The 27,959-nt window shown below is 42.5% G+C and overlaps 1 protein-coding gene across 1 annotated transcript in view; it reads right to left on the reverse strand.

Moving 5' to 3' along the window:
• The window catches only part of msraa (methionine sulfoxide reductase Aa), a 77,953-nt gene extending 50,225 nt beyond the window's left edge, over positions 1-27,728 (reverse strand). Inside the window, exon 1 of the mRNA XM_080831958.1 lies at positions 27,552-27,728. Within this exon, the coding sequence (XP_080688084.1) occupies positions 27,552-27,687 (136 nt within the window). The 5' untranslated portion in view covers positions 27,688-27,728. The remainder of the gene's footprint in view (positions 1-27,551) is intronic.
• Positions 27,729-27,959: the final 231 nt, after the last annotated feature.

The following is a 27,959-nucleotide window of genomic DNA, read 5'->3' on the forward strand; positions in this document are numbered from 1 at the left end:
AGAAGGATTCGAAATGAGGGGAAAGAGCGAGGGCAGAATCCATTGGAGGGGGACTGAGAGTCCCCAGAAGAGATGGAGAGCGAAAGGGAAAGAATAATGAGAAGAAAGAGAGCTCACATTCTCCCTTGCTTACAAAAGAAATGTGATAAGGATGGCCCACCTAACACTTTCATACTACATCACCCTGCCTTAACCTCGGGTGTCCATACAAGGCCGACAGACAGACAATGGGGTGTCAGCCATCTCTGTGTGTGTGTGTGTGAGTGTGGGTATGTGTTTGTTTGTGTGTGTGTGTGCGTGTGTGCATGCGTGTTTGAGTATTACATTTTAATGCAAAAACTGTGAGTGGTCAAGCAAGAGGCATCAGTGCTTCCTGGAACTGGCATAAACATACAAATTCTCTTTCAATGATGGATCACTCTTAGAAACTACAACAGTTTTCTGTGTGTGAGTTGTGTGCGTGCGTTTGCCTAGCATGGTCTCCCATGCACTTAAGCCACTTCCTCAGGCATGACGACCTGACTCTGCCTCTGACCGCTGCTTAGTGCTGACGTGACGATCTTACCCTGTCCACCGGGCCTTCCCCGGCTCAGATGGAAAGACCGATGGCCATGGTGCACCCTGCTCTTAATGTCGGCCCATTAAAGCGGTTCAATATGTCTGGGGAAGCTCCAGGCTGGCATACAACTTCATGTTACTCACCACACTAGTTAAGAGTCTGTGGAGCAAGCTATTCTATGCATCTGCTGCTACTTGATCTGTGTCGTAAAGTATTGTCTGATGAATTTCTATATGTATAGCATAACGTGGAAAGTCAATGTATGGCTCTCCTCACCACTAGTTTTACTCCCACTTCTTGACTTATCCACTCACATACTAAGGTAGACTACATGTGATAATATGAAAAGAATGAGGATTGTAAACATGTGTAATGAGATGCCTTTTGAAGCCCAAGAGTAGCATGTGTAACCACGGGACGCTTTGTGTTAGCCATGTAGGTGGATAATAAGCTTAGGTTTGCTCATTTCTCTTTTAATGTGCCAGAGAAGGAGGCTGCTTTTGTTGTCTTACAGGTTAGGGAGGGGCGCTCGGTTCTTTTGCGGTGTGAATAATAAATAAATAATTGTACACATCTGAAGCTTAATAAGGATTGTTATGATCATGATACAAATGTCAAGCAAATAAAACCATACAAATGTAACACAGGCATACACACTTCTTTAAAGTGAAGAATAAAGGAGACCCAGCGATAACTTTAGCCGTCATCAAAAACAGACACATGTGTACATAGGTATGGATGATATGGCCATGCAACATGCTAATTGATCCTTACGCATTCACAACAACATAAATACACAACTTTTCTCTGTTGTAAGACTCAGCCAGCCCAGTCCAGTATATAAGTGAGCATCACAGGGAGAGAGCAAAGCGAGACAACGACACACATAATGACTATGAGAGATAGAACGAGGGATGCTGGGGGGTGGGGGGTGGGTTGCATGGGCTCCATTGTGCCAGAGGTAAAAAAAGTCCCAAACATTGGAGGAAAAAGGCCAAAGCATTTCAGGCCTCCTGGAGGGACAAGGGGAGGGCACGGGTTTGTTAATAACAGAGCTTAGAAGTGCAATAAAACCTGCTCAGTTAAGAATCATTTGAAAATAGCCTGACGCTGTTTAATTGTAAATCAAGTTTAAGAACTGCCTGGAGAGTCATCAGTCAGTGCATCCAATGAATAAAGGGGAAAATCCATTAGCTGGCAACTATTTTATTGGGGAAAAGACATTCCACAACAAAGAGATTAGAGAGAGAGAGAGAGAGAGCTGGCCAGAGGGGGAACAATGAGTGGTGGGGGCGTGAGAGCCACGTGTGTGTGTGTGTGTGTGTGTGTGTGTGTGTGTGTTTCAGCACAGCCCCTGGCAAAATGCCTGGCATGTGCCATCCTCTCATGCATCATCCACACACGTGCGACTACCTCCACACACACACACACACACACACAGACACACACACACACACACACAGACACACACACACACACACATACATACACACACACACACACAGACACACACACTCACTCATCAGGGGGTCTGCTCAGGCCAGTCAGATTTTGGGGACAGGCACTAGAGGGCCGCTCCAACTCAAGAGGGTGGTGCTTGGTGCGCAGTAGCACAAAAACAGACCGCTTACCAACACGCAAGTCTGGAGTCCGCAGGCTTTAGTTTGACTCTGCTGTTTATCGCTGCTCAGTTTGTCATCCTTAACCTTAAACGCAGACCATACAGCATTTAATTTAGGCTTATTTAAAAGGAAAGCGTTGAAGTAATTTGTGTCGTTTAGAAAGCACAAATCTGAATTGTGAGACACACCCTCTCTATACACTTCAGCAGTGCATACTGTAGGAGAGAGCATGTGCATATGAGAGAAGAGGAGGATGAAGTGAGAGAAGGGAGGGGGAGGGCAGTACCACTACTTGGGGTCTTTGAGTTCATACTGCTCACCAGCCTCCATGCATGATAAGAGGCAGGAATTAAGATGAAGCAAAAGCGTTAAAAGATCAAAGTTGCCCAACATACCATGATGAAGCAAACACATATAAGGGAGTCATACAAATAGGAAATGGAAAATATATGTGCAATGGAAAATAAAACATCCAATCTTTCATGTGAGACCTGGGAAGGCTTTTCCCTATACTATCAAAAACAAGATCCCTTTCCCCTATAAATAAAACAGTATTTTCATTTGAATTAATCCGTATCAAACCTATTCAACAGCCCATTTATAGAATTATGTATTTAGTAACGCCCAAACATATCAGGCTAATTTAGGGCATTCTCCTGTTTGGGTAGTCAAGGCATGCCTTGGAGACAATGTGCGATTTTGAAGGTAAGCACAGATGTGCAAAAGCAACCTGAACTAGAGCCGAGCCAGGGGGAGAAAGCCCATTGATTGCTTCGGTTCAGACACAAAAAAAAACAGCCCAATCTCGTTTCGTAGCCTACCTTAAAGGAGAGGGGGGAGGGGGGGTGTAGGAGGACGTTGACAGATAATGGGGCAAATTGCCGGGGCAACAAACCCAGCCATGGCCTCGTGGATAGCAAGGTTGAGATGCAAGGATGTGAGATGAAAGCATCTCAAATAATTTCTTTATTTCTTTTTTTCCCCTCTCTCCTGTCTTGTTTGCCATTGTGAGACGCGGAGGAGACTGTGAATAAACGATGTCTTGGGCACAGCGCGCAAGTGGCAATCAGCCGCTTTCTTCTCCCGGGAATAATGGGCAGTTTAGCGGTCGGCTGTTTTTTACCTGCAATTAAGGGTGGCTAAAAAGATAATTGTCTTAAAAGCATCAGACAGCTGCCTTCCCTGATATTGTTCCTCCTTTTGTTGTGGCGCAGCGAAGACAACACATCCCATTACCACCCAGCTCTGCCCGCTTCATCTGTCAAAAGTTTATTGAGCAAACAGGAAATAGGGTAAACACCGAACCTGCCAGCTAGTCCACTGCCCCGATAATAATCACTCCATGAAAAGAAGAACACAGTAAGGAACAAATTCTAGCTTTGACGGGAGCACATATGCGGAACCTCTGCTGACCCAAGGCAGCACCCCATCACCCACCTCGCGCTTTAATCCTAGAGCAAACATTTGTTTATCTTAATTTCTTTTTATTTCGGGTTTCCTTTTCAACAAAGACTCGGGAGAACAACAATGGCTCTGCAGATAAATACGAGACACGCATTCACAGCATGGATTTCAGACTTCCTCAAGAATGGCCTGCACAGTCACCCATCTCAGCACTCTAACCCAAATTGTAATAATGATTTTGAAGCTTCCACTAATGGCTACCATTTGCTCTCACCCCACAAGGCATCCTGGCATAGAAGAAAGAGAGAGTGCACATTAAATCTGAGGATGGGTGGTCTCTCTCCCTCCCTCTCTCTCTTCTCTCTCTCTCTCCGGTGAAGGAACACTTCCTCATAGTAATAACATGCAAACTGCTCCAGCTGTGCTTTCATCTCGTAATTTCATTAGACTGAGTAGGCTGAGATCAGGGATTGCATTATACCATGCTGTAATTCAATTCCCTGGCAGAGGAGAGGTCGCTGTGTACAGGAATGACACTTCCCTTTGCATTTTCAAAAGAAATTTCACATGCACACCACCACCTCACCTCACCACACACACACACACACACACACACACACACACACACACACACACACACACACACACACACACACACACACACACACACACACACACACACACACACACACACACACACACACACACACAAACACACACACACACACCCACACACAAGCACAGTTTAAAACAGATCTGTAATTATCGAATCCCCCACTGACAATAAGGTACAATCCATCAGGAGAGCCAGGCACATCATCCAGCATACACAGAGGGGCCCATCACCATCTGAAGCAGCTATTAGGGGTTCAGCGGGGGCCACACCCTGGTTGGCGTGCTGTCAGTCTAAAGCAGCACTCGACGAATGGCAGGTGAGCAGAAAGTGAAAAGATGACAGGATGACATGATTCAGTGCAGAACAGATCGAATATCTTGCCCCCCCCTCCCCCATGTTTTTTTTATATCCTGTCTTCTATAATATCTTGTCCTATTTGAATCACACATCTATTGAGTCAGCACTCACCTCTTTATTTTGTAATGTTATGGCAAGTACTTTAGGCACACGTGGCAGATACTATGGAAAGGCAAATAATTATTACATTATTTCTATTCGATTTCTCAGTCACAGCCACACACCTGATTTTGTGTGAGTTTCTCAAATGTGTAGAGCTAAAGCCATCTACAATTTGGGAACTAATCTGTCATGGCCAAACATTTGGGCAAACACTTAAGCTTATCTCATTACATTGTGGAAGATTAACTACCTTTTTTCCTCATTTGCACATTAACACATAATCCTACGATGGTCTAAATGGGTAAGATTTAAGTATCCTTAATGCTGTTCTTCAGCTTCTTCTTACCATTTGGAACACAAGGTCTTCATGGGCATTAACAAGCTGTGCTTCAGACTGGTGACTGGAAAAATCACCTCATACCAAGGGTAAAAAATGACTACTCTTGCACTCAGGACACATATAGAAGCGAGTACTACAATGGTACAAGAAACACACACCACACACACACACACACACACACACACACACACACACACACACACACACACACACACACACACACACACACACACACACACACACACACACACACACACACACATCACCTTACGTCATGGCTTTGACAGTCTACACAGACTTGTCATCGCAATACAGGAGAAAGGTAAGGCAGCGGCACTCTGTGTGACTCAGACCTTTGCTCTGCACGCTTTTTTTTGTCAGGGGCCTAGCAGGCAAAAGGGAATCGCGCCAGGATGAAATATTCATCGCGAGGGCGCCCAGGCGCCCAGGCGCTCTCAAGCGGCGGCAACGCCACGACCACGGACGCGAGCGTTCTTGACAAGCCAGCCAAGCGGAACGGGGCAGCGCAGGCCTGTGGTCCAGCACAAGGAGGTTGGGGGACGAGATTGTGTGAGACACAGTAAGAAGTAAAGATAGAGACAGACCCAGGAAGAGAAAAGAGGAAGAGAGGGAGAGCAGGAAGAGACAAAAAGGGATGCAGGGAGTGATTTGTGACTTCCATGCTGATTTGGAGCATGCTGTGTCTACATTTCCGATTCTCGAAACAACTTCAGTTTGGAGAAATGTTTTTTTCTCACTACTGTGTAATTACCTGTGAAAACAGAACATAATTACGGGAGCACTATATGCCAAAAAAAGCTTGTACATTCATCCTTTACCAAAACACGTAGCAGTGGCTCATCTTGTTTTTGTAAAGTTACTTTGCACCGGTTAGTACACTGGAATCTGACTTTAGCCGTGGTTGATGCCTGGAGCTGTCTATGCATGCATCCACTTCACAGCTGTTCGTTTAAGCTTCGATGCACTGTGCTTCTCATCAACAGAAAGTGCAAAGAGCCCTTCTGGACACTGTTCCAGCATAGCCCTCTTGACCCTCATTTAGCAGCAGCCTGCACCACTGCCTGCATCGCAACACAGCTTGTAGTGTGTGTGTGTGTATCTGTGTGTGGGATGGGGAGGATCAAAAACATTAAAAACTAGAGAGTGAATGCAAACAAGAGAGAAAAAGGGAGAGACAGAGACAGAATAAGAGGGAGAGAGAGAGAGAGAGAGAGAGAGAGAGAGAGAGAGAGATCCGCATTGGATCAAAAGTAATTATTCACAACAGGAGGCTGCAGAGTTAATTCAACCAATCAGAGTGCAGGGGGGATGGAAGAGAGAGAGGGGGAGGAAGTGGAAGAGAGAAACCCCCAGTGGAGAGAGAGAGAGGAAGAGGAAGAGAGAAAACCACAGTGGTACACTTCGTCACCCTTTTTTTAGAGCGCAAAACTTCCCTCCTACGCTAAATAAACCATAAAAGGAACAAGAGCCTGCCTTCGTCTAATTGTTCATCTCTGGCATCTGAAAATGACATGGCAGACTCAATCAGAAAAAAAGGTTAGCAAAGGGAAGCTAGTTTTTCATGATGTCTGCTGTTGAAGTGACATTCATCTAAACAGTGATTTTTTTTCCCATTAATGATCAGACAATTTACTGACATGCTCCTTACAACCACCACAGATCAGAGTGTCATTGCTGCATACTGAGGAAGCCCTGCCCAATGGGAAAGCTTACCCAGAAAACCACTAGTTCTGAAACTTATGAGGTCCCAGGTTCCGAGCTGAGAGCTATGCATGTGATGTCGGCGTCTACCTTGATTAATTCCCTTTTTGCGCTTCCGCGTTCAATGCAAAACAGGTGACCAACAAGCAGAACAAAGAGAGAGGAGGTGGGAGGATATTTATTTTCTGCCGAGGATCATCTCTCTATAGTACTTAGGTTGTAACTCAATTTGCTATAAAGTTTTATACAGAACATATGGGCTGATGAGATTTGATTATGAGATGACTTAAAAGCAGTGTATACTGATTACCTGACAAGGCTTTCTATGTGTCTGGCCTTCCACATTATATAGACATTAAATAATTATGCCTATCGGCTACCTATATTATGGCGGCGATTCTTAGACATCACTGAACAGCTTTTTGTGCCTCTAATCCAAGCAACATTACTGACCTCGGACAGACCCACTGTGAAACATCAACTTAGATGGTAGTTTCAGTAGTCTGTGTTAGCAGCAAAACCTTTCATGAACAGTTCAAATGAAATTAATATTTTACTGAGATGTTATATTAGAATGGTAAATGGGAGGATGATACCTTGATTGGCATTAAGGCCCCAATAAATGATAAACTACTGGATTATTTTATTCACTGTTTGTGTGGTGTTGAGCGTAGTTGCATAGCCTGCGTAGCCATTTGGGAGCATATTTGCGGAGTTATGTGATCAGTCAATTTATTACCTGAGTGGTCAGTGCTATGCTGAGAAGAGATTAGATCAGATGTGCCTTTTTAGATGTTGAAAACCAAGGTGCAGGATACATTCAAAAAAGGAAGAGAAAGAACATCTTCCTCAAGACAATGTCCATGCAACTCCTACCTTTTGATCAGAAACACCCAAATGAGCTGGCAGCCGGACCTCAAAGGGCTGTGAGTGTGTCAAAATAGCTTTACATGATGACCTTTTCTGTTGCACAAAGAACCTGTGGTGCACATCCATCAAATTAGGACCCTTAGTCTTACAGGGCCACGCTGTGGTTGTTGCTATCTTGGTAGGTTTAATTAGCTTAAGATGGATATGAAAGACAATTGCTCAAGATATTTAGACATAGGAATTAAAGTTTTCCGTGATAAGTTTAGGGCCATGCTAGGTTAAGGCTTCTCGGTGTCTCAGTAACATTGTTCACACCATGCTTGGCATCCTCCACCGTCGCTGGGCAGATGTAAGACATGCAATGCAAATCACTTGGAACACTGTCGGAATGATGCAATATAGATGCGGCCCATTTAGCTTATAGAAGCCTTTGTGAGACATGCTTGCAATGATACCGCTGAACTCTTCGAAAAATGTTCCTCTTCTTGCTCTAGAGGAAGACTATTCGCGGATCTAATTAGAACCTTTAAAAGTTCTATTTGAATCACTTTGGCTGTCAGGTCTACAGCTTTTTACAGTCCACCGTTGTCAGCTTTGAAGAACTGTATTTTTCTATCACAAAGTTGTCTTTATGGAAAACCATGAAGAACATTCTTCCCAACATTTCAGTCAACGTGCAGCAGTGAATTCAGCTGGCTAGTGCCAAACAAATACATATTAAACCATGGGATGAGGACACTATTCATATAACGCATGGATCTTGAAGTGGAAGCAGCATTCTTTTCAGCTAAAGTCTACTGTCCCTCCTAACAGAAACCAGGCGAAGGCTGTGGAGAACTGACGTGTGGAAACAGGGGGTGTGACAGGGGAAGTGGATGGAATAGGTGGCAAAACACTGAAGAGGCGAGGTGGAGGGAGCATCTTGTGGCAAGCCCAAAAAAAATTCTGAACTCCCCTCTCTCTTCGTCTCTAGTTTACGCATCAACACCAAACATGGCCTTCATCTCGATCTTTCTCTCTCTTTCCTGTGTTTTCTGCCTCCCCTGTGGCTTCCTTCCTCCCAGAGTCCTGTGGATTAAAGGGATTTTTGCTTACCCCAGAGATGCAGAGGAAAAAAGAAACACTCTGAAAGACCCAGGCTACATCACATTTTTAATTCCTTCAGTTCTTTTGAACAGCCAAAACCAGGTGTGTGTGTGTGTGTGTGTGTGTGTGTGTGTCTGTGTGTCTGTGTTTTTCCTCTGAGGGGCTTGAAGTGTATTTATAAACAGTATATCTGAAGGCCAAATCCAAACCTTTCACAGAGCGTATTATCCCAGTTCCTTAAACCTCCTACTGAGCCATAAGATCCTCAGTTTTGATCATAAGAGACGCTACATTATGCCAAGTCCCAGCCAATCAAAGATGCCTTTTGATTCAAATTTGATAGCCATTTTGATTTAAGCTGTGCCAGGGAGCCAAAATACTGACGACTGCAATCCAAACAAAGAACACGAGGTCTGGGGGGATGACAAACAACTCTGCTTCTATTCACAATGACTATTGCACACAACTGCCCAGATAGAGTATGTCTTTCACAGTTTAAATATGTAATTTAAGATCAGCCATATGATTTATTTATTGGAGACAATATTGTTCAAATTTACCCTGAGATGAGATAAAGTCAACATCTTGCTAAACAAAATTATAAAAAATGTTGTGGTATCCAGACAAATTTAGAAATGATTTTGCTCATATCCAGAACCCCCTCCTAGTATAAATCACATTAGCATCAAATAAGTCATAAGCCCAAGTGAAAATACCTAAAGCACCTAAAGCCCTGCTACTGTTTTTTAGGGAGACGTGTCCTCTCCCATCATTCTGTGGCAAGAGGTCCCCTCCAGAGATACAAGTAACTGTGTACAGCAGCGTATTCATGCAGTCATTATCCCATTGACAGCCGTTATGCAAGAGGGGCTGGAGGAGGTCTTGATCATTGATGGTTTAGCTCCAGCATATAGCGTGATGGGAGCATGTGCGTTCACATGGTAACCAAGCGTGTTTCTGTGGAGACCGCTCTAGCCAGAAGACAAAGAAGTAGCAAAAAAAAAAGGGGGAGCAAAAGAGAGATAGACAAAGAGAGAGCGAGAGGGGTATGTGCATATACTGTATTGGTCAGAGTATGTGTGTGTATGCATTAGTGTGTGTGTGTGTGTGTGTGTGTGTGTGTGTGTGTGTGTGTGTGTTTGTGTGTACGTGCAATTGCAAGTAAAAAGCTCTTTTCACATACGACTGCTTAATGGTGGCTCACATTCAAAACCTCCAGTACTAGCCTCCCACTGTGAGAGAGGTCAGGTGAAGTTACGCAACACACAAAGAAATGCTCCGAGCCAGAATAAAAGCGATAAAAGAAAGGATCGGCCAGAGGAAAAGAAACACAATGCTGAGGACGAAAGTTTTCACAATGTGTGGGTGAACCCATTCTAGGTCAACCACCCAAACAAGAAAATTATATTACATTGAAATTGCACGCCTTCTAACACTTAGGCCTAGCTAAAAACTGCCATTGCAAAGACTATTGGAGGATCTTTTTCCCATCAGAAACCTTTGGAACAGGGACATTTGACATCATGACAGACAGAGCTGGCCAACCAATGAGTCAATGGCCACCTTTCCAGGGTTCACAAGTACATACTGTAGGTACACAATTGTACTCACAGAACAGCATGGGTATTTGAAACGTTTTCTGTTTTAAATGACTACGTGTATGGTCATAGGAACAGCCATCCATACATTATTTGAATTGAAAACGGCACAATATTTTACACAGTAACAGGCTGATTGAGATCTGTCCTAAAATACCCTCTGCATGCAACCACATTAACCTGGGATGATAGAATTACAGCTGAAACAAAGCTTACTCATCACAAACAATGAGACATTCCAAATACTTCTAGCAGGCTTGGTAAATCTTACCAGAGATTATTAAGAAATACATTCATATAATGAAATAATGTATGTTTTCACCAGGGGGGGATGAAGAAATTAGCTAATTGAAATTAGCTAATTCTTCACAGTACAAACACCTTCAACACAATGGGCCCTATCTTGCCGATCAGAAACGCAAGTAGGACGGCGCCAAACGCAAGTAGCTGTGTGGGCGGCTCTATGGCGCAGTTGCTATTTTAACGGCGGAAAAAACACACTTGCGTCCAACGCAAGTGTCAAAAGGGTTGGTCCAAAGGAGGTTACTCAGCCATAGGTGTGGTTTGGGCGTAATATGCAATAAACCAATCCGAGCGTCATCTCACATTCCCTTTAAGAGCGAGGGCCGCATAGTCCATAGCGGCTTGTTATTTTGATGGCGGAATTACCTGGTGGAAGACCGGAAAAGTTCACAGCCGAGGAGACCGACGTAAGATTTACACCAATTTTTTGGCAAGCCATATATAATTACAAGGAAAATAAAGTATTTACCACATGAGGAAATTATTGTGATATCCATATCCAAGATATTTTAAAAATAGGCATAGCCTACATCTAGCGTACACATTGACCCAAATGATTCAGGTTAATTGAAGCTGCGTGACAATTGATTTATTGTATGGCTTTGTAAAAAGCCGGGAAATAGATATATATGGGGATGCGAGAAACCCTCCAAAAGTAAGCAAAGTCAAGCAAGCATGGGAAGATATTGCCGTGATTGTTTCTGCTACGGGGCACCCGAAAACGGTGCCGAAAACGCTGTAATGACGTCCAGAGACGTGGGACATCCAAGCTGGAAGGTAACACACGTTCTCGTGGCCTCACGGGAGGTGGATCTGCCTCGACCCAGGATCTGACGGCAGCAGAGGACATCAAAGGGCATGGAAATCGGCACCCAAGCCAGTGCACCAGCTGACCAAACCCAAGGTACATAAATAAAGTCCACATACACAGAGATGAGTTTACAAGATTTATAATAATACTGGCATTAAATAAATGCAACAAAGCCATACAATAAATCAAATGTCACGCAGCTTCAATTAACCTGAATCATTTGGGTCAATGTGTACGTTAGATGTATGCCTAGTTTTAAAATGTCTTGGATACGGATATCACAACGATTTCCTCATGTGGTAAATACTTTATTTTCCTTGTAATTATATATGGCTTGCCAAAAAATTGATGTAAATCTCTCGTGAAGACGACAGAAGTAAAGTGTAGCCTATAGGTCCTATACTGTGCGGGCAAGCACATGCGCCTTTAAAATAGCGTTCTGAATACGCATTACAGACTTTAGACATTGCGCCTCTGACATTAGACCAGCTTTTTTGTAGTCAATGGCGCACGGCGCACGGCGTTGTTTTGAAACTGCAAAATACCACTTGCGCCAGAGAAACGCCTTCTCTGTTCCACCCCCGCCCATGTCGACGCAAGTTCATTTCGAAGCGCGCCTCTGGAGGGAAAGTCGCGCTGTGCGCTGGGTGCAAGATAGGAATGATACATGCGTCGGTGACAATGTCAATTGCGCTGGGTGCAAGATAGGGCCCTATGAGTTGAGTTGATTACAGAACGGAATAGTGTGACAATTTCAGTCAGTAAAAGTTCTATATCTTATCAATATTGAAATTGATGTCAGCAATGTATCAATCAACCCCATGTTTAGTACATTTACAAAAATACTCCAATTAACATTTCAAGAGTTCTCTGAATAGCGTGAGTTTTCAATTAGTTTGGGTAATTTGATGATGCATTTTGTGGATGCATTGAATGCCAAGGAATCAATCTTCAACTCTGCTGTTCAGTTATTCTGTTTACTGGTGCAGTTATTTGGATTTAAAGGCTCATAAACAAGTTGCTTTCACAGGCTTTTAATGATCAGAACAAGATATTTGACAGACAGTTGACTCCCACTTGTTATGGTTTCTGTACACAAAATCTGTTTATATATTAGTCGTGAATAGCTTACTTAATTGTTCTTGGTCATGATCATTTTCTATCTCTTTCAGAGTAAAAGGTTTAAGTTTATAGGTTAAAACATCCTCGGAGGGAGTGACGTAAAGACAAACTGGGGGTCACCCAGGGACTACTATATGCACCACCTGCTTCTAAAGGTGCTCTCCATACCGCATGACTTACAAAAATCACAGCCTTTCATTAGCATCGTTATGGCACAATTAATCATATTAATATCCCCCACCTGGAGAGTTTAGGTAATGAATGAAACCTTAATTTGTTACATAAAATCTTTCATTTTAATTCAAACTTGGGACCCTGGGCTAGAATAATGATTCCTGATTGAGCTCGATTATCTTCAAACGAGGGATATTTTTTGTGACAGGTTAATTGTGCTGGCCCTCCTAATGCACCTGATCTCCTGTAGTTCATAACGAGTATCCTTAGCAACAGAGCCACAAAGGCAGGGCTCAAGGAGCTTATCAATAATTGAGGAGCAGCACTTACGGAGAAGCATTAAGCAATGACAACATGGCCAGGAAAAACATCTTTGAGGGGGTGTCAGAGATCTTACACACATGACTGCCCAAACTAGACTGGACCACTTGTGAAACCAGACAGATTTGGGGCAGACTATACCCAAGAACAACCAGAGCCCTAAAAGCAGGACCTGCGCTCTGTGGACCAATGTGTCAAAGTGAAAGCCCCTAACAGCCCGGTTCCACACTTGCAATGCTGCCAGGTATATCCTTATAACATAAAAGAAGCTTGTTTGGTGACATTACACAAGCTTTTAGTGATTTTAGTATATGAAGCAGGAGCAGGATGAAGACCGTTGCTCTTTGTAACATCAAATACACACAAACACTGATTCGCTGCGTGACAATTATCAGACCTGAAGGCTGAACTTTCAAGCTTACACTATATCTGTATCAATACAAATTAATAATCAAACAAGGCCCTTTATTACCAGGATGTTTTTAAGAAAACACTGTCAGTCCACAAAAACATACACAGAAGATAGAAACACTCTAAATATTTCTCCCAAACATACAGGCATTATTTTCCTTTTATTCTCTCGATGTGGAATGAGATATTAGTTTTCTGGACAGGGGGTGGATGATGGATAAATAGGTTTGTTGCAGAGAGAATTCGGGATGACATGATGGTGAACTTGAATAATTCATGGATAAATCTAGACATTCACGGCTGATCTTTGGGTGAAGTGAACCCTTGAATATGAGCTGGTTTTTCTTCCACTCTTTCACTTTCCCTTCATCCTCCACCCATCACATCCTGCTCTCACACTCTTCCACTGTGGGGTACGTGCACCGCTGGACTGGGCATAGGGCATGGCGGGCATTTGCCCGGTGGCCTGAAGCCTTTTATTTATTTTTTTATTCATGCCAAACTCGCGTCAAACGTAGCAGGCCACGTTAACTTCAATGCAGGCCACATTAACGTCAATTCAAGTTAAACATGCGGATCTGACCGCGTGCCCTGGCCTTCAAGTACTCTAGCTAAAGTTTTCAGCGCTAACCTCTTTAGTTAAACAGTTAATTGTCTCGACAACTATTTATACTCCTATAATACCGTACGTATCTTCGTCATGGTGGGTATTATTTTTGCCAAAAAATAGTAGCAATTTAGAACAACAGCACATGATTAACCTACATACACTGAAGAAACAATAAAGAAAAACAATTCAATGAAACGAATACGTTATTTTCTTTGGTATTTTGTCATTCAGAATTTCAGATTTGCAATGGGGATTTCTGGGTAACGTGACCAGATCCTTTAAATATTCGTCTCGTGAGAAAGGTAACAGAGTGACATTAAGGCTGCTAACTGTCAATAGCAAAGGAGCAAGACTGCTATACCCTATTGTGTATGGAAAGCCAAAAATGACATAATTAAAAATAAATACATATGTAAAAGTGTGAGTCATAAATAAATAAAATGACTAAAAATGCACCAAAGAAAAGCATTAGAAAAAATATATCATGCAGTTATGTGAATGGAAATGGAAAATGAGTCCTTTTTATTTACTGTTACATTTATTTACGCTTACATTTATTCCCAAATACATTTCTTCCTCCTTTTATTTTTCTATTTATTTACACATTTTTTACCGTACTATTTCCCGTACCGTATTTATTTCTTCTCGCGCCTTTTTACATTTCTTTCTCCTACATTTACATTTCTGGCTGCATTTATTTCTGGCTGCTTTTATTTCCGTATTCATTCTTGTCTCAGTATGCAAATGAGGTGGGCTATCATTGGCCAGCGCACCGTCTCTCTCATTGGTCGAGCTGCTTACCCCACTCTCCCCTAGCTCTGTATTCTTATAACCAAAGCTATGCAAGCTAACCAGCTAACTCACGTTAGTCACCTTCACACACACATATCACCTTCACACACACTGATCATACCCAAGCTGTCAACCTTAACGTATGAGGTTTATCGTTTTGCTTGCCATGGTTCAGTTTGTTTAGCTAACGGAAGCTAAGCAGTGCACAGTTAGTTTAGCTAACGGAAGCTAACCAAGTTAAACAGTGCACCGTTAGTTTAGCTAACAGAAGCTAAGCAAGTTAACCACAACCAGTGCACATCAGCAGTTGAGATCCTTGTCCGCTCTCGTCAGCTCGGTTGTAACGTGAACTGCAGGACGTGATAGCTTTTGCAGAGCTTTGTCAACACAATATTCCCCCTAATGACAAGTGAGAAAAAAATCGCTGGATTTGTCACCCAAACCCATGAAATCAGGACACACATAACGTGAGGATTGTAATAACTCTAAGGCAATGTGTGCAGCTCTTTAACTTTCTCAAAAGTTGATAGATAGTCTCTTTATTGATCCCTCGTGGAAATGAACTGTCGTGCATCTACAATGAAAGTACTATACACCAAAGCTATAAAATGAGACGTTTGCGTCCCCTATTTTGTTGCTACATCCCACTGCACAACAGGTAGCGGGCATCTTCGTTTGAGTATGGCGTATTGTAGCGAGCGAGCAGGGTAAGAAATCTGGAGTCAAGGTCTCAGCCACATAGACATCCTATTACGCTCAGCCATCTCTGCGAAGCCTCGAAGCTCCCTCGCCACCATACTCCAAGTGATCGGTGGATTCATTAAAAAAAATTGTGATTCAAATTGCATCAAAATAGCTTTCAATCTCTTCCGATCTCTCCATACAGCTTCTCAGTTCTCACCAACACTTAGGCCAGAGGCCTAGCGAGACCAATGAGCAACACACTGCGCTGGCCAATGATAGCCCACCTCATTTGCATACTGAGACAAGAATGAATACGGAAATAAATGCAGCCAGAAATAAATGCAGCCAGAAATGTAAATGTAGGAGAAAGAAATGTAAAAAGGCGCGAGAAGAAATAAATACGGTACGGGAAATAGTACGGTAAAAAATGTGTAAATAAATAGAAAAATAAAAGGAGGAAGAAATGTATTTGGGAATAAATGTAAGCGTAAATAAATGTAACAGTAAATAAAAAGGACTCATTTTCCATTTCCATTCACATAACTGCATGATATATTTTTTCTAATGCTTTTCTTTGGTGCATTTTTAGTCATTTTATTTATTTATGACTCACATTTTTACATATGTATTTATTTTTAATTATGTCATTTTTGGCTTTCCATAATTGTGAAGGCTACACGAGTCTGTTGAAAATGTCTTATAAACACAAAAGTGGCAGTAAGAAAAGGCAAGAGAGAAAAGAGCTGCAGGAGAAGGTGGCAAAGCTACCTAAATTAGATTATTTTTATTTTTCAACAAACGTTCGCCAGTCCGTGGAGTCTGCTAGTGCTACGACCCTCCTACTAGCACACAAGGCTCGTCGAATGCCATTCAAATAGGTGAGTAGTACAAGGGTATTTGATGGGCTGCCATGCCCCCTTTAACAAGTCGCAGTGGAGCACCCGTTTCATTATGTGTTTTTCAGATGTGGGTAAAGCAGGTGTGTCGCTTGTCATCCGTGTTTTAAGAACGCTTTAGCACACTTTGACCCTGTGTTTACGTTACCGCGAGTCGGAGCGCATCGCTATCTATGTTTCTAATACATTTGTCACTGTCCTGTCTACTTTCAAAGAGCAAGAGGTGTCGGGCCATCCGTGACCGCACCATGGCCAGGAGGATGGAAAACAGAACGTGTGTGTCTGTGTTTAATAATTTAGTTAGTTTCATCGTGTCTGCGTTGCTTGTATACACAATTTAAATATCCTATTGAAACTTCTTCTTGTAAATATTGTTAATATATGTTTGCTGTTCCTCTTAATAAATTAGTTAATTACGTTATGTGGGACGTCTGTCATTTTTAAGATCAGGGTTATCACAAACAGTGCTATCTAGGCTACTTTCTGGCCATTTCTAACGAGTTAAACAAGATTTCGTTCTTTGTGTACACACCTGTCACAATCATATAGATTACAAACACCTTTGTTTAGCGTAATAGGGAATGCCAAAGTAACTATAGGGCCGTCAAAATACCGTGCACCGGGGCCCGTCGTAACCACGTTACGCCACTGTACAGATGTCATCATTGACAGGGTAGCCGAGAAGAGCGATCTGATGAAAAGGCTGCTTTTGTGATGAGGTAAAATAATACGCTGACTTGAAACAATTATAGTGGATCAGATTAAGTTAATTAATATTTTTGAATATAATTCCTTTACTTAAATTTAAGTAACAAGGTTGAAAGAAATGACATGTCTAAAAAGTAATGAGACCTACGGTCAATAGATCATACTTTTGATAAGCCTACGATAACAGTATTTTGGGAGAACTTTTCATAATGCTTCTCATAGTGTTAAAATGTTTGTGTCTCCTAGTGCACATTGATCGTTTAAGGCAGTGATTCCCAACAAGGGGTAAGTGGTACATAACACCTGAGGTGCGCAAGCAAACTGCAGGGGGTATGTGGATAAATTAACGAATGTGTGCAGCATAGTCACTGCATGAGTGAAGGGGTACTCATGGTGTGACAAAAAGGCTTAAGGGGTACGCATGTCAAAAGCAGTTGTGGAAAAAACCCATGCTGTCACACAGCGCGCTTACATTTTTCCCCGTCAATACTTGGTGGTGGCCTGCTCTTGGTTAAAAATGCCCGGCCTGAAAAATGTCCCCAGTCCAGCCCTGGGTACGTGACATTCTGGAGTCTCCCACTGTCTGTGATCACCAGACAGGAAGCTTTGAGTGAATGTCATGACAACGGGAGAGACTTAGGACCTTCTAGAAGCAAGGATTCCTCATCCGACACTTGGCTGGATAGAATGCCAAGCCTAATGGCACATGGACTGCATTCATATACTGTTGTTTTCTGTTCAGTCGAGTTCTTTATAATTCCTGCTTCACTCGCACCTACCATAGGCAAAAGTGGGCAGGCAAGACGCCAGACCTTGTCATGAGGAGGAGTAAGGAGGTGCTATGTTTAGCTGTCATTTAACCATGGAACGTTCTACACCACTGCCGGTTCAAGTTTGAATGCCAAACGGTTTATACATAGTCTGAACATATGATTGTATCTCTGAACACATGATTTTTCGAGTCACTGGTGCAAAGAGCGGTTAATCAATATAGCATCCCAACTATAGACAGACCTACTGTAGTCTGCAAATAAACAGTGTAGGTGTTGTTATTAGACAGAGAAAGAGGCAAAAAAAAGTTCTGCATTACTGACATTACTATGAAATATTAACTTCTGAACTTTGTTTAAAAAATGAAGACCCTCCCTCATGTGTCATTACCAAAACCTTCATCCCAAGCTGCGTTAGATACAAAGAGAACCATTTAGAAGGCCAAACCAATCGGCCTCTGAGTCTGAAGATTGAAATACTGCACAGTTTTTGTTTGTCATTATAACTAACAAAACCTCTTACCAAAGGCCATCATGATATTACTTTACAGATCAAATTACAGAACAAATTAGCTCCAAACGCATTCTTAATGTTGCCCTGGATTCTCTAGTTTAGAATGTCGTTTCAAGTGATATGTCATAAAAGCTCTCTTCAACCAATGTGTGTAGTAGAGTGCATGGGGACATTTCAGAATCAACAAGCGAACCTCAAAACAAACCCTGCAGCCACTTTACCTGCCATCAGACACTGCAACACATCTGTCTAATATTTCATTTCTCTTAGCTCTGATTAACGCTAACCTTGAGGTGCAGACAGGAGGTAGCGAATAAAAGACTATTTTACCCCCTCAGACAGCCATTAATCAAGGACTCACAGCCTTAAGACGAGCAACAATTCACTCAGCTAGGCATCCCAAGGACAGATTTGTGACAGAGCTCTGTGAAACTTAGGCAGACACACAGAAAGGCAGCAGGAGAAGAAACGAATGAAGAGAGCGCCCCGGGGATTCAGGAACAGACGCGAAACCACCCCGACGCTACACATTCCAAGGTGGCAGTTTAAAAACAAGGGAGTGAGAGAGAGACAGATAGAGACAATGAGGCAGTAAGCGATGACAGTGAAATAGCAGGAAAGGCTCCAGTGGGACTGAAAATGATCTTTCTAGTAGATTTTCAAGTTGTACCTGACAACAACAAGGGCCGAACTACCTTTCATATACAGGGAGGAGATAAAATAAGAGATTAAACACAATCGACAGACACACAAGTGTCATACCCAGGGGACAACAGTGCCTCAGTTGGGGGGACGACTTGACACACGTCAATACAAGCTGGCTCTCTCTTGGTAATGGTAGACAGCCAAAGCGAGAGCAATTACAGCTACAGGAGAAAAGACACTCCACATGCAACTTACCAGTCTCACCAGCACACTTCAAAAGTCTGAGGCCACAAGCCAAGTGTTTGAAGCTGAGAGTTCCTTTCGTTTCATGTTTCAATAAATAAAGCCACTCTGACATAAGCCACCTTGGGCCTTCACTGGTGCATTTAGGACTGGGAACACAGTGAGGAACATGGCTGTCACTTCACTTCATGGTCATGGCCTCTCAATGGCGCGCCATCATGTTCTCCACCTGAAGATCTGCAATTGGTTCTACACAAAAGATGCACACATGTTCTCCACATGAGAGCCACAAAATGGCCAAATGGTCCTGTGTGGACCACATGAAGCTTTCTGGATCATCCAACGGCATTCACCAAAGACTCTTTCCAACCAGACACCAGACGTTCAGACAGACTTGCACCAAAGAGGCTAGCCTCAGTCAGCGCTTACCTTGCAAATGGACAGTGGATGTCAGAGAGGTCCTCTTTCCTATTCTGTGTCCCCCTTAACTGTCCATGACTCCTCTGGTTCAGAGACTGGCCACCCACTGATCCATTGCCATTTCTTATTCTCTCACTCGATTAGAAAACAAAATCAGGTCAGGTCGGTGATAGTCCAGCGAGTTGACAACATTCCTGAGTTAAGACGCAGAAAGTTTTTCGCCCTTCGCAGGAGTTTGGCAGCCGCCAGTACGGAAAACCGAGTAGCCATTCCAAAATAGTCATCTCACCATTTGTTGTCCTGATCAAGTTGTTCCTTTCACTTTTAAACAAAGTCTTGGTCATCTCGGTAGTACATAAAGAAATAGTTGGTGTTGAGTCGTAAGAAACGTTGCTTATTGGTTGCCTCGATTGCGCCCCTGGACCCCAGTTTCACCAAATAAAATCTCTCTCTCTTCCTAGGGTGTTATTTTTTGTTGTTGTTTTCTAGCAATGAAATAGCGCTGCTACACCCAGGGTATTTTTTGATCTCCTTAGTGCAAAGCTGAGCAAGCAGACAAAGGAGACTGTGAGAAAGCCCTGCCAAGACTCCCTTGGCTTCTTTCTCTTCCTCTCCTCTCCTCTCCTCTCCTCTCCCACTCTCCCTCGGCATGGCAACCTTCCCGAGAAGCTTTGGCGAAGCTCCAGCGTGTCTGCTCGTCTGTGTTTGCCCCCATCCCCAAAAAGGGAAAAGGAAGAAAGGAGGAAAAAACAGACGATTTGGGTATATCGATCAAAAACGGATACACGATTTAATTTCTGCCCGTCTCCCCTTGCTGGCATCAGACCACCATCTTCATTGTTTCTGCACCCCTGCCCCCCCCCAACCCCAAATCGCCAGATGCACTCGCACATGTGTGGTGATTGGTATCCCTGTTTGTCACACTACAACTGCCTTGCCACCTCACCCAACCCTCTTTTCCTGTCATCTCTCTCCTTTATCCTCCTAAGAGTGATCCTCCATCATTCTTTTTTTCTTCACTCAAAAGTTCCGAGATCTCAAAATGTTTTCTTGCCCGCTAGCCCGCAAGTCTCTGAGATGTCTGTATGAGTGGGTGAAAAAAAAGTCCACTGTTTTTTTTAATACCAAGTCTATTCACTGCATGCCAAAAGGTGCCTCATGTCCTTCTGGATAGGGGAGATCATGATGCCTGCCACACTGATGCCAACTCAACAGTGTTTCAATCACACAGCTGCCTTTACTCCCGGCACTTCAGTCCCACAGTCCGCAATACCCCATCCCACCACCCACCCCATTTACTTATTGTAAATCTGAATAGTATGGCTTGATAGAATGGCTATTGCCAAAGTGAGATGACAATGGAACACAGTTGTTGGGTGGTAGGGCATGTGTTGCTTTGATTAGCACCACAGTTTAAAGAGGGTTTTGAGGCATTGTGGAATTGTATATTTTTCCTGTACTATCAGTTACAAGGCTCTGTTCACATCCATCCTAGGATGAGGGATGAGGTATACTTGTGCTTTTTCCTGTTTTCTTATTATAAAGGTATGTTCCAATGTTGGTTGTGCACTTTCTTGCCTTGACTGGCATAAAATAATTCAGTAAAAATAAGCCCATTAATCAGCACTAGGAGTTTTACATTCCTAGTGTTTGTGACCACTCTGAAGTGGAATACCCAATTACATACTTTAGGCAATCTGCAATAGCTGTCAGATGAGTGTGTGAAATACATTTTGAAATCATATACATTCATGTGTTTAGAAATTCATTTGTAAAAAATGTAGCATCTCCAAAATGAATGAGAAATTTTGGGGCCAGAAGTCTGTAGTCAAACAAACTGAATACATTTGGACTAAGTTTCAGGCTGTGGTGTGAAAATCATTACATTACTCTGTGTTTGTACACAGTTGCTTACAAAAGAGATCTCACCCCTTGGCAAACTCAAAAAAACTAAGTCAATACATTTCAAATGTAGTTTTGAAAGCTAAAATATTCCGTAACCTCTGCCTATCGAGTTCTCTTTATGTAGGTCCGATTAAACATGATCATGGTTTAGTCCGTTTTGACAAATGCTTAAACTTCCCTGAAAATTAAAGAATTTCAAAATGCTAGGTGCAAACAGGTTAAATAAAATAAATGCATTGAGTTTTCGGATTTTCTGAGTTTCTGAAGCGCTGAGTTTCTACGCCGTCGGAATGCTGGCTTCAAATGGACAGTCATTGCCCAAAGGGTTCAGCCAAATATTATAATATATATAAATATAATATATAAACTAACAACTTTATTTTCTGTCTTCACAAAAATATGGATGTTTTTTTAGAAACTTCGACTAAAACACATACACAATCTAGTTGTTGTATGGCTGGCTGCCAGAGCTTTGTCATTTCAAACAGAATTTGCAGAAACAGCTAGCACATTCACCCACTCCCATGTGCACACACAAATGCATGCAGACACACACCCACACACAGACGCATTAGCTCACAGCAGAAGCAGCCTGCATCGCCATCGAACAACCTGTCATCTAGCAACATGTGTGACCTTCAAGGATGGGGGGGGGGGCTTGGGGGGTTTGCAAGAAGGGCTTCGTTAGGATGCCTTGCATGTGCAACACATTCGTCTGGGTCTCAGCACGTCTCCTGGCAACCTCGCCCAAGCCCACCAAACCTGTGCTGTTGCCAAGGGGAAGCCTGGGGAGGCTGTGGCTGGTAATCAGGCCTGTGCAGCAGCGGCTGCCGGCCACGTTCCCCTCCATCTCTCGGCACTGACTACCGCCGCACCCAGACTCAGTGTGAGTGGCATCACAAGCAGCCTGTGGCAGCACCAAGGCAACCAGACCCTATGGTCTCACCCAGTCTCTCAATCTTAAACTCAAATTCAGATTACAATGAAGCTTCAGGGGCACGACAATTACACATGTATCTGCATATAGCCAAAGCAGTGGAGAAAATGTGTACATCTAAATGATACATACAAAATAGGATGGGCTGTAGGAAAGACTGCGAACAACAAAGCAATATAATTAATGTATACGCTTGTGTGCTTGTGTGTGTGCGTGCGTGTGTGTGTGTGTGTGTGCGTGTGTGTGTGTGTGTGTGTGTGTGTGTGTGTGTGTTAAATGTTAAATATGCCTCACTTTCATAATGGGCAGGAAAAGTTTCAATGATTGTCCCCAGCTCTCCCCCTTAGATGTCATCATTTTTTTTCTTTTATCTCGCCAACCCAGTGTCCAGCAAGAATTAATTTTCCCGTAAAATGTTTTAAACTTACCGGCACATTCTTCAATCTATCAATCAATCTATGGTAACACCCAAATATAATGTAGCCTTTATAATGTCCACCTAGGTTGACAAAAGAATGACAACGCCCTCAAATTACCAGGATGTTATCCTGGGGTTGGGCATTTGGATGTAGGATGGGCAATTACATTCACCTTGAACAGATGTAGTTCTGTCTGTACAAACATTTGTACAAACACAGGCTGTCTTCCAGTTTCAATAACCAGGCAGTGTGAGCTCTTCGTTCTCTCTAATACTTTGTATCTTCACTCCATACACATGGGAATTAAAGATACTCCAGTCAACACACAGTGATCTCTGTGTGTCTAAGCCTGTTTGCTCTCTCTATCTTTGCAAGTTTCTCTCATTCTGTCAACTTTTTGGGGTATCTTACTCACCAACACGCACGTACGTACACACACACACACACACACACACACACACACACACACACACACACACACACACACACACACACACACACACACACACACTCATTTAATAAAAAATTATAACTGAATAACTGAAAGCGACAAGGGTGTTTTACTACAAAAAACAACAAACCACAATATATAATAATTTAACAGATTAAGTTGCTTGTGTAAGTGTAACCTGCGTTGTGTAGACAAGGACAGTACCACATCAAACCTGAACTCGCAACCTTGGGCAAGGAAGCTAAAACGAATGGGTGCTTGCCTCTGCCAATAGCACGTTGATTAAGGTCTCAGGGACTGAGGTTTACAGACTGCACAGCACTGTACCCGCTGGCTACTGTTACATTAGGCACTTGCTATGGGCGACAGCCGCGACACTTTTTCTCAAAAGAAAACACTCATACAATCTTTCTTTCTCTTATGACAGGAGCTATAAACCATGCACGGCCCATCCCGCCTCCCTTCCCTTTCCCACCACTGATTTTTGATTTTGTCTAACGAGCACTCATGCAGAGCTCTTCGCCTGCCTACTGCTGATCTACTGAATGTTTTGCTTTCGCATCTAGGGCTGTGTGCTTCTCGTTTGCATTTCCATTTTACATAACACTGCTTGGGTCAGCTTTTCCTACAAAAAAAAGTTATCTTTTTAAGAGGCCCCTCTCTCTCTATTGAATGCTCTTTGAAGTCAAATTAATCTTTAATGTGAATGGAGTGTTGCTGAAAGACTTTTTTAATTGTATACTTTGAAAACTTTGCATATTTCGCACTGTGAATTGAATATTGCCACATCAAAGACCCGAGTCTTGATACTTGGACTTAATTGCACTGATTTTGAGTCCTGACAAAAATACATACAAAATTATTTGTTTTGCATCATTTAATGATTTTTTTATTTGACTTATACACGGGAAAAGATGTTACATTTCTTGTGAAGGGTTGGTGACTTTAAACAGCTGTAAATCCTCTCGCTGTTACATCCAAGTTCTCATAGCCATAAACAATATAAAAACTGCCCAACAACAGATACAACAGCAACAAACAACTGGCTGGATACAGGCGCAACACTCGCTGCATGTTGTACCTGGGATTCTTAAGGCCCACCATTACAGTGCACTACAGCAGCAGCAGGAAACAACAACCACAACAAAGCTGCCTTTGTGAGCATTTCACTGGGGTTTTCATTTCAAGCAGGCACCTTCCTTCATCATCAACACCCCCAAGAGGCTCAACAGTGGTGTCTGGCATCCCCAAAACACACCCCTATACACTCCTGATGGGTTAGAATACATGCCAATACCAGAGACAACAACAGCTACCCCTCAAGACAGACCTCGACAAGACTTCATGTATCTGTTCTTGTTCAGGTTAATTCACAACCCCAAGTAGTCTGCGAGCGCCCCAGCTACAACTACTGGCTCACTTTTTCAACAGCCTCAGGTAACTCATTTAAACCTCCTTTGAGTGATCGTCCTCGAAAAAACTAAATCCTACAGAAGTGGTTGATTTAGGTACAAAGACTCTAGCACCTATCTCCACTGGTCTTGTGTGTGCTTGCACATACTTTAGCATTTTCCTTTCAAATGCACCCTCAATCACATCCTAAAATGGAATTGTTGACTGAATAAAGTAAACAATGTGCTCACACTTAGATTACAACACCTTGTCTGGTCTCATAGCAGTCACAACAATACATTGTGGAACTTGAAGTTGTCTACTGACATCCGCCAGCAATCTCCAATCGCCCCATTTGCCAGTTCTGTTTGTACAAAAAAAAAAGATTGAATGTGTAAAAAGATAGATTGGCTAAGAGAGAGATAATTGGCCAACTGATTCAACAGGTTAATATTCACAAAGGTAGGCAGAGACAACAGATAAAAAGCAATAATATTCTGGATATTATTTGTCCTCTTGTGACTACTTCTTGGGTGTTCAATGGGCCAGCCACTGAAAGTGGTATTGATCAGTGGCTGTATTGGGCCTTAATGAAGTGCCATTTTTGCACTGGTGAGATTAGTGTGTGGCCTACCTACCTCCCGGTCTAATAAATAAGCCTATGCATGAAAATAAACGAGGAGTACGACCTTTTTTAGCGCAAAAACTTATGTGCCCACTTTCTTGTGTTTAGTTAACTATTTAGGTTGAGACAAGGCTACACCGGTTAGTAACCATTTCTAGTTGGATAGGCAAGTAAGCATTCAAGACGGCAATATCAGACCTAACTAGAAAATGTGTTTCCTGAAGGAAATACCAGTGCATGAAAAGGAAGAATAAAAGAAGAAGAGTGAAAGAAGGAAAGAATAAAAGAAAGAAGAGTATAAAAAAGGAAAGAAGAGTGGAAGAAGGAAAGAAGAAAGGTAAGAAGAGTGAAGATTGGAAAGAAGAGTGGAAGAAGGGAAGAAGAGTGGAAGAAGGAAAGAAGAAAAGAAAGAAGAGTGAAAGAAGGACAGAAGAATGGAAAGAAGAGTAAAAGAAGGAAAGAAGAATGGAAGAAGGAAAGAAGAGTGGAAGAATTGAAGAAGAAAGGAAAGAAGGGTGGAAGAAAGAAAGAAGAAATTAAAGAAGAGTGAACAAGAGTCAGTGTGGACACATGTGTCCAATTTCCGATTTAAATTGGATATTGGACACATGTGTCTCCCCAGAACTAGATTCATTGTGTCCGACTTGAGTCCCACTGGACTCCGATGTAAACCCCTGGACACACGATTCGATTCCGCTGGTAATTGGACTGGGCGCGCATGTGTCTCTCGTATCTGATTCAAATTGGACAACAACAACTTTTGCACGTGCTTGAGATCGTGCCCACAGACATATACATGCATCATATATAATGTATATGATATGATAAACGCTGCTAGACGCTCAGTTCTTGTGCTCCCTCTCATTCACGTTGAAATACTGAAAGCGAAAGTGAAACTTTGAAACTGGAGGAAAAACTGTTTGGGACAGAACGCTAATTCAGTGAACAAATATTTTCATATTACTTTCCACCAGTTGTTAGTCATGTAATCCATTCATATCGATGTGAATCAATCAATACTAATACAACTTTAACTGTAGTGTGTTTTTGTTTCATTTCACAACGTATTTACTGTATAATCAACGGTAGCAGATGTAAACATTCCGCATTTGATTTGAACTGTCGCGGCCAAGAACTAGATTGGTCACTGCCATGTGCTTTGAGATAGAGCAGTTAACCCCCCATGGAGACCCCATGGAGAGAATTGGATGGGATCAGAGTGCTGCCATCATGTGCCCGCACTGTGTGGCTCTGGACAGTAAAGAGAGAGTGAAGAGGGAACATATTGAAAGGAGAGAAAAAAGAGTGAAGCAGAGAGATGGAGTGTGAGAGAAAGTAGAGTGAGAGGGATAGAGAGAAAGAAGGAGAGAGAAAAAAAGTAGAGTATGGAAGGTGTCTCTTAATATTCCTAGTTATACAGTTGAATAGAGAGGGACAGGGAGAAGAGGAGCCTTGGAACCTTGGCGCAGGTGTCAGTGTAGCACAGGTGCAAGCTAGCTTAATGACCCTATCATGATGTCATAATGGCCCAATGTAAGTCAATATGAAAATGTATATTAGTTATTATTTACAAGACCTACGCGACAAAGTTTGAACGAAGTTTTTAAGGTGAGCGGTTGGGGGCTAAATTAATCGCAGAAAAAGGTAAGAAGAAGAAGAAGAAAAAGAAGAAGCCTAGGGATAACAATACAGGGCATTTCATGCACTGTAATTATAATCGTAGACGAGTACAAATTCTCACAAATTTTTTCAGCCGTATCTTTTGTATCGAAATTGTTGTTCGGAACTGATGGGTATAGATGTTATGGAACTACGCATGCTCACAGTTGCAACCGGAAAAACAATGAATGCATGGCCAGTTGCTAATTAGCTATGTAGCCACATTCACAGATGTGGTGAGGGCAGGACATTTGGGGAAGGCTATTTTAATTATGTGTACCTTTCATTCTTGATTTCCTTAACAGCAACCGGATCTCTAAATGGATTTGTGGGTTCGATGTGCTGACGCCGAATGACTTTGTTTAGATGTATTACTTTATTCTTGAAACTAGCGTCAATGGGCTAGTTAGCTTTCTACTATCTGCCAGTCAGTTGATGGAGCTTAATTCCTAACATTGCTTACCTGAAACTTTCATGACATCTTTTCTGTGTGGTAGAGCAGTTTCTGGAGTAGGCATTTGCGTTTTGGAAGACATATCTCCCATTCTGCTGTTGATTAAATGTCGCCAAATCAAACGCACACGGGTCAAAGCAACCATTTAGCCAAGACACCGCTTCCAACACTAGTTTGCGGGCTGAATTCTGTTTGCAGCATAGTAGCTCAAGCTAGCGAGCACAGTAACCTTGCGTAACATGATTATTTGGTGCGTTACTTAACTCGTTTATGCAAGGAGGGGTTCTCAATATTATTTTCTTACTATTTGGAATGCTGTGTTCATACATAGATTAATGTTCGTGGTGTAACACATGGGTTCGTCGCTCAACTAAATTATTGTTACACGTTAATAGACAGTTAAGCTAACTTTATGTC

Source organism: Sprattus sprattus, assembly GCF_963457725.1.
Source record: "Sprattus sprattus genome assembly, chromosome: 2".
Classification (NCBI taxonomy): domain Eukaryota; kingdom Metazoa; phylum Chordata; class Actinopteri; order Clupeiformes; family Clupeidae; genus Sprattus; species Sprattus sprattus.